This window comes from Penaeus monodon, chromosome 6, assembly GCF_015228065.2.
Source record: "Penaeus monodon isolate SGIC_2016 chromosome 6, NSTDA_Pmon_1, whole genome shotgun sequence".
In the NCBI taxonomy this organism is placed as follows: Eukaryota; Metazoa; Arthropoda; class Malacostraca; order Decapoda; family Penaeidae; genus Penaeus; species Penaeus monodon.
The window spans coordinates 36598060-36606911 of NC_051391.1; the positions used below are offsets into that span (position 1 = coordinate 36598060).

Below are 8852 nucleotides of genomic sequence, written 5' to 3' on the forward strand. Positions count from 1 at the left end.
TATATATATATATATATATATATATATACAAATAATAATAAATAAATAAATAATAAATAAATAATAATTGCAATAATAATAATTAATTTTGATGGCCACACATTAACTTTTGTTAGTTCATTTAAGTGGGAGAGCTGGGTGAACACAAAGCTTGGCTGTGAATATTGGTTGCATGCATGTTAAGAGTTGCACATGGAGTTCGGAGTCACTTCAGTTACCAGAAAGCAATCATTGACTGTTGGGTTTAGATAACTTTAACAGTAATTATAATATTAATAATAACAATAATAATGTTAGCACTGATGATAAGGATGATAACAACAATGATAATAATAATGATCATTATTATTATTATCATCATCATCATCATCACTATCATCATTGTCATCATTATCACCATCATAATATTGATAATAATAATAATAATAATAATAATAATAATAATAATAATAATAATAATAATAATAATATCAACAATAATAATAATAATAGTAATAATAACAATAGTAATAATAATAATAATAATAATAATAATAATAATAATAATAATTATTATTATTATTATAATAAAAAGATTTTACTATAAACTGTTATCATTATTTTGTCAGGTAACAAATATTTCCAGAAACCAATTTGTACTTACAGCAAAATTGTAAAAGATATTTTCTATCCTTGCTGATCGAGAACAACTGCATGTTCATGATTACTTCAAAAGTCACTCATCACCTTATAAACTTTTTTTTTGTTTTCTTTTACTTATCTAGCTATGCAAATTATTCAGTATCTAAACTTTATATTTTTTATTAAGGAAGTAATTATATCGAAATATGCCTGTAAAAATAAGAACTGTAAATTTACCAAGATCCTCAGAGTTGCACTAACCGATAAGCAGCCTTTTCTCAAACATTCATTCGCTCCAGCAACCAAAATCAAATGAACAGACTATATAACTGTTACTACTGTCAGATTCCCTTATGAAGACAAGACTATTTGCTTGCAGTAATCAATTTAGTAGAGAGAAAAAGTGAGATACAGTTACAAAGATTCAAAAATAGAGATATAGATGGTGATTGGGAGCGAGACTGAGATGCAGCAGCAGCAGCAGCAGCAGCAATGACAGTGGTATTAACATTCATAATTATAACAGAAGTAATACTACTATATGCAAGAGGATGAAAAAAGCCAAACACAAGAGTTTTACCTGTTCCTTTAGACGTTGTGCAAGTGCCTCTTTCTCCTGTAACATCACTTGTTGTTGCACAGAGCCAGCAGAGAATTGCTTTTCCAAAGCATCCTTCTCCTGCTGATACCTAAGATGGAAAAAAAATCTTAATCCTTTTTATTAACTATAATGTTCCCCTTATGCAAATTCTTATCAAACCCAATGAACTGTTTTAAAAACTGGCTAGAAGCCAGTAACACAAGAATTATAAGAATGCCTCATCAGCTTCTTTCCCTGAGCCCAGCTTGTTCCATATTTCAAATAGCTTTGGGTACCCAATGGTTCAGTTTGTATGCAAATGTTTGAAAAAAACTGAAGGGTTTCCTTCACTTTAGATGCCTAAGTGAATAAGTTTCCCTCAATATGCCAATGGCATAGAGTGTGTAATAATGTTGATGCCATCTGTGACTTGGTCCATCATACATGTCTGATTGGTTAATTTTTCTTTTTTTCTTTCAGGTGTGGGAGGATTCCTTGAAAAAAGAAAAAGTAATTTGTTGCAATAAATAAACACTCAAATTTGAAAAGAAAGAGATAAAATGAAAGGAGTAAAGACAGAAAAAGAAGAAAAGTATATTACTGCAACCCATGGTTACAAAAAAATTAATACTGCCAGATTACATCAAGTAACTAAATATCATCCTGGACCTGTGGTAGCTGGAAGTTAGTTACTTCTGACTGGGAAGGTTTTGGAATTTGCAGAAAAATTATACACTTTGGCTCCAAAATCCTACTTAAGGGAGTCACATGAGTGTTTTTTCAATGATAACTTGGTGGTAACTTAAACTTTTTCACTTTCCTCACCTTCTGAGTTCACATAATCTACTCCTTGGTTGGAAGTAGAAGCAGACAATATGTATTGTTCAGAAATAGGTGAAGTACACATGACAAGAGAATTTGCAGTCTGCTAAGAAAAGAAGCCTGAACTACACAAATAATAATAATCATATGCATTTCAATTAACATGATTTTCAAATATATATTACATTTTATATCATTACATTTTTTTATTGTTTACTATTTTTACATAGAAATACATTTGAAAGTATCCATGACATCATCACTGCTAACATACATATGTCTTCCAAGTTTCTCAATTTAAGCTGCCTATATGCATCCTCCAAACAAAGTTCTTGTGTCAGATTATGATACACTTTTACTATTACTCCTCTGCAACTAGGAACGAACCCACAGACATTGTTATAGTGATCTTTGAGCCTTATTATTATTGATTAATAATAATAATAATAATAATAATAATAATAATAATAATAATAATAATAATAATAACGATAATAATAATAATAATAATAATAATAATAATAAAAACAATAATAATAATAAGAGTAATAATAATAATAATAATAATAATAATAATAATAATAATAATAATAACAATAAAAAGATTTTACTCTAAACTGTTATCATTATTTTCATTATCATATATCATTGTTATCAATAATATTGACATTGATGATGACAATGATGATTATTACAATAACAGTAACAATCATTACCATATTTGTCATGATTAATCATGATGCTCATCATCATGATAATGATATTCTTCTGCTGTTGTTATTACTATTATCAATGTTATTATTTTGTAATCATCACCAGTATTCTTCCTCAGACAAGGAAGAAGATGTTATCATTCTAGGTAACTGTTCAAACTTCACTATTAAGAAAAATGTGTACTCAAAGTTTCTTAATTGGCCGATACTGCCTAATAGTAAATCAGACAAATTAAGTACCTGAAGAACCACACACAAAGAAGAGCTGAATCAAATTCTATACCTATCAAGTTCAGTTCTTAGTAGCAGAAAGAAGATGAGCATTCCACACAGACATTGTTATAGTGATCTTTGAGCCTCCACTTCTACAGACGTTAACAAATAACCTACAAGGAAGGCTGTGTAGGCAACCATAAATGCCATGTTTGTTGACAAAATCGAGTGGATAGGCAGTGGTTCTGTTTGCCCCATGTGACAAGCAAGTTGGGAAATCATCCAAAGGGTAACATTGAATGATGGATCATATCACAAAATGGTTGCTGAAAAAAGTGCTTATGTGACCATGCCTTTATCTGTAAAATCCATCATATGAATTCACCAACCTAAAATTTATAATTTTGAAATTCAATATAAGAAAGACAATCCAGTAGGTACTCATCCCAACTTACCTGAAATATTTGAGAATAAAGAAGGTAAAAAACAACAGAAAGGACAGAAAATTATATTGTACAGCTAACAACTAGCGAATTTGTGCACTGTATGTAAACTACATACTAGACTGAGATATTTCTTGTAAGCAATTCAATGTAAGGCAAAGAAATGATGATGGAATTTAGAATGAGAATAATAATATGAATTTCATTGCATGCTTTATATAGAAATGGCTGCTTACTTTTGCTGCAGATCTTCCTTTTGGTTCTGCAGTGACAGTAGGAGCTCATCCCGCTCTGTCTTTAGCCTTTGCTGGACTGTGTCACTCTGCCTCAGCTGTTCCTCCAGTGCCTCTCGTTCCTGATTCAAGTTATTTGCAAGGGCACTTTTTCTGCATGTGTAACCCAAAGAAAAAAATTAGTCTTCTAACTTTAACGTTTTATCTTTTCTTTCCTTTTTTCCAGCAATACAAATATAGAGAAAAAGGATGAAATCAAAAGAACTAGAAATGAATTCAGACGATAAAAAAAGAGAAAAAATGCCAAATTCTATAAAGAAAACATTTCAGAAAATGAAATCATAACACATCACATCACCATGTTTCTATGACTTGCATAAATAGATTATAATGATGATAAGAGGAGAAAACTGACTACAGTACTTAATTCCTTGTCATCACTGGTTGACTTGGGTAAGCTACAAGCAACACATCTGAGAACCACAAGTAAGATAATGAACTGACCTGTCATCCTCTGACTTCATCCTCTTTATATCTGGTTGTTGAGAAGAGGAACTCCCTGATCTACTGGGTATTTCCTTCAGCCCAAAGCGGTAGACAAAGGTTGCGGGCTGACCAAACTGTATCATGTCACCTACATTGATTACGTACTGCTCTGTTTTTGGTACGGAATTTCCATTGACAAACACTCCATTCAGACTCTTTAAAATAGAAAATAGAAAAGAATATTAATGAAGTACATAGCTGATGAGCTCTCAGTGACATTCTCACTTGCACAAAGAACTTACAAGATTGCTGACAGTCCACTGATCATTCTCTCGCTTAAATACTGCATGTCTGCGGGATATGAGCTGGTGTGGGATGACGTGAGTAGCTTCAACTGATCGACCAATCAAAACCTAAAGACAGAGAGAATAAGCAGGTTGATATATTGTTTAAGATTTGTCAGTGTGTAACATTCTTTGAGTGACATTCACATAATTAATACGTAATTTTGAAATTCTCAATAATAGAAATAATAAAACTGAATGAAATAAACAGCATGTTGTTCATTTATATGAGGTGCAACTAGACTACTTTTATCTATCATCTTTTGATAATGAATATGCTACAGGTAGTGTCAACCATAATTTGGACTGGTTTTAGTTAATCTTTCTCTACTTTCCATTAAAATGGGTCAATAAAAAATTATTCAAACATTAGTGGGTTATTACTTATATAACATTAGAGATCCCACTGACTTCAATGGAAGTTTTCTGTGTGGCAATTCTGAACCAGAAAAAAAAGATAATATAAAATTCTTGCTTATTATTCTATATTCAAACAGTAGTATCATGTTCTAACAGAATAACATATCTCTTGCTGTTTTGTTCTTTTTCTCTCTCACTTTTGAATTCTCTTTGTCAATCTCACTGCTGGACATGCAGATATGGGTGTAAAAGAGGAATGTCTTTTTTCCTCCTCACCCCATCCTTCTTTTCTGCATTATTTCTGTGGTTTTTCTTTCTCTCTCACTGTCGCACTTATGCTGTTGGAAAATATACCTTCTTCCTCTACATCACCTTCATCCTTCTCTTCGTGTTCATGCCACTTCTTCCCAGGGCTTTCCTTTCTTCTGTCTCTTCCTTATTTCCATTTCTTTTATTTGAATTTCCTTCATAAATTCATCAACCTTCATTCTGTATAATCTTCCCTATTTCCTCTTATTTAATTCTATTTTCTTTCATAAATGCAACACCCATTATGAACCTTACTTCTGGAACTATTCTTCTAACACTCTACATTCTAGACTTTAAACACTAACTCAGGAAATATACATAACATGGCATTTGGAGGGGGGCGGGGATGGGATTGCATAATTAAATAGAGAAGTTGCAGTGAATGTTGATGGGATTTCAAAACATGGGATGTTTTTTTTCAGAGTGCCTGGCTCTAGGGATGATGCTGGCAATGGGTAAGGTTGAATGCTGCTGTGTCACATGCAGTGGGATTTAATGGGTCCCAGAACTTTCCTGCAAGAACTCTTTCCTTTATGTCCATTGAGCTTTATCTTTCTTCTAAAACTCTTGAGACATTATATTCACATTAACCAGCCATATTTTTTCATGACATGATGGTCAAGTCATCTGGACCTCACGAGTTAATAATATTATTTTAATCACCACAATATCACTTATAATAATAGTAGCAATAAAACCAAATTTTCTTCCAAAAACTTCAAGAAATAGGGTAAACAGGTGAAATTAGGTAAAGAGACTAATCAACTCCCTGGTGACTAATCACTTCTTGAGCCATCTATGTGTAAGGAAAATCAGTAAAACACACAGGTGATAGATACTTCAAGCACTCAGGTATTCCTGGCATTAACCAATTAAATTTATACTATACATCATGGGATATTCACAGCTGTAAAATGTTTCTTTATACACTTACCAGCATCCAAATTAGCCCAGTTCATTCAAGTCTGATTTACCCCTGTCAAAACTGTATGGGATCAACAGGTCCAGAAAATGAAGGCACTCTTTACTTGACATTTTCAATGCAAACTAAAAGTGATTTGGAAAAACAATGCCTAGTTATTCAATTTGTCTATAGACAATAAGCAACGAATACTATCTTTATATCAACAGTCCAGGCATATACAAGAATGGTTTCTGGTTGCATTATGTTCAAAATTTCATAAAGTTCAACTGTTTAAGGTATTTCAAAATATGTTAACCCAAATGGACCAAGCATTGGCTGGGGATTACATCAGATGTCGACAGCAATATTTTAGGCTAAATGCTATGTGGAGCCACATGGCTCCCAAGCACTTTCTAGCATCTACAGATATGTAATGTTATCTGGCATAACAGTTCGCAAGTATGTTTAAGCCTCAATGGCCTTAGTTGAAGGTGTGTAGTACATAAAGAATGAGTTCTCTCTGGAAATTCTATACATCAGGTCCACATCCCTGAATCCAATACATAGGTGCACTTTATCCTACCAGCATATACTGCTGATCTTCACAAGGCACTGGGGGTAGCAGATGATGAGTGCAGTGATTTTATTCTGTTCTCTTTTGTCTTTGGTGTTATTTTGCTTGTTTAATCCTAAAAAGTTCCTTAAATATAACATGCTATCCCTGCTATCCAGAGCATACTTGTCAATTTTCTTTACATCTGGATAGTATTAATTAAAATGCATTGGGTTTCAAGATGAAGACTCATGTAAAATTTTATCCATTAATATCCTGCTAGAAAATAAATAGAGGACCAAGCTCTTCATCATAATACCATTTGGTACACAGATAATTAATTATCAAAGTGATTGTATTTACGGTAACATAATGCAATGTCTATTGACTAGTTTTATGGGAATTTCAGTCACACAAGTGCAGTGTGGAATTCTCTACCCACAGCAGGGTAGAGTGCATGATCGACATGTGGGAGTGCCCTATGCAGAGTCTGTGTGATGCTCTCTTCTGCCATAAATACGTGCACACATACGACAGGAACTCCCAGGAAAATAGTTACTAGACATCGCATTACGATATCGTTAATGTAGCCACAGCCATTAATTATTGTGCATACAGGGTGTCATGTAAATTGTGTAAGCTGAAAGAAAACCACTTTACTTATTCATTTTACATTAGGTAATAATCAGCCATTTGCTTTAATGTGTGTCCAAACCCCCAACCCAAGCACCCTGACTCTCTCTGGGTCTCTTAACCCAATGTGCACAGGATTTTTCGGGGACTGTGCAGTCTGCCAAACACTTTTAATTGCATGGGTCTCAGTTGTAGAGATGCCACCTGTGGTATTGGTGCTACACCACCATGGCATCATAGCAAACAAGGGGTTAAGATTGCTGGATGAAACTGGACTCTTCCCCTAGTTAAGACCAAATGGAATGCAAACTCTGAAATTAATCATTTAACCCATTGCCGACGGGTGGCATGTACGCACATGCCATGGCATGGCGGGACCATCTGCCGGGGGCACGTACGCACATGCCATAGAGTATGTATGGACATGCCATGAGTTTTTTTTTGTTACGATCACGGCAAAAGATTATTTTTCTGCCAGTGAAAGTGTGATTAAGTCGGTTTTAACACTTTCTCATTTTTACCATGCAACAAAACAAAAAAAAATGCAACAAACCGACGATTTCAACTCCATGATGCCGCACACTGCTTATTTTATTCGGACTATAGACCGAATAATGATCAACTATGGAGTCTATATAACAACAAAAATACCCTTCAGTCTCGATTTATCAGGAAGTTTGGCAAGTAGAGACTAAAAAATAATGAAAACTGAAAATACAACATATCTTCGTAGAGTTACGAAGAAACGGCATGGGATGCTGGTATTTGGCATGAGTGGTCGCGCATGCTAGGGTGATGATATAAGCCCCCGGCAGCAAGGCCCCGGCCTCTATGAATGCTACCCGTCAGTTATATGTTAAAATGAATATAAATATACTAATTCTTTCTAATGATGTGAAAACAGATGTTATAAGGATTCTCTGTGATAAATTTTTGTATAACCCCACTCTTTCAATCTGCTTTTTGTTTCCAGACTCTAACTTGGGTAGCTACTGTCTGGATAGATGAATTATGAAGTCTTTCAAAGTAAGTTTGTGATTGTTATTTTGAGGACTAGCAGTGCACTTACAAATATTACATATTAGGATTCAAACAAAGATAATACAAAATACTCTTTACTATAATTTCCTATGGGTATGACCTTGACTACAGACAAGACCATTTCACAAGAAAATCACTATTAACACTTTACCTCATCCTTCTTAAAAGGAATGATTGCACTCTGGCCATCATGAGGAGCTTGTCGCTTCAAGTAGAAACACTTCCTCTTCTCCATTCCTTATAACAGATGAATATCTTCCGCAATTGCTCTTGTTTTTATGTTCAGAATTCCCAAATTTAAACGGGTTTGTTGTGATTCTGTTTCGTGGGACAACAGAACTAAATCCTTCTTCGCGTTCCTTTCCTGTGGGCTACGGGTCTAAGCTATTTGTTGATAATTTTTGTCGTTCTAAAGCAGTGGTTCTTAACAATCTTAGAGTCACCCATTTCAAAATCTGATGAAATCGATGAACCCCCCCCCCTCCTCGGAAATAGTAATATAAACATAACTTTGCATGTAATTTTTATAATGTTTACATTATGAATTTTAATTTTAATCACTTCTCGCGGACCACCTAAAACCCATATATGGGCCCT

General features: G+C 33.8%; 1 protein-coding gene across 1 annotated transcript in view; it reads right to left on the reverse strand.

Moving 5' to 3' along the window:
• Positions 1 to 8626, reverse strand: part of LOC119574412 — a gene marked incomplete at its 3' end in the record, with an annotated part of 12874 nt that extends 4248 nt beyond the window's left edge. The window contains 5 exon segments of the mRNA XM_037921634.1: positions 1202 to 1310; positions 3629 to 3778; positions 4130 to 4326; positions 4414 to 4524; positions 8407 to 8626. Coding sequence (XP_037777562.1) covers positions 1202 to 1310; positions 3629 to 3778; positions 4130 to 4326; positions 4414 to 4524; positions 8407 to 8490 — 651 coding nt within the window.
• Between the last annotated feature and the right edge of the window lie 226 nt (positions 8627 to 8852).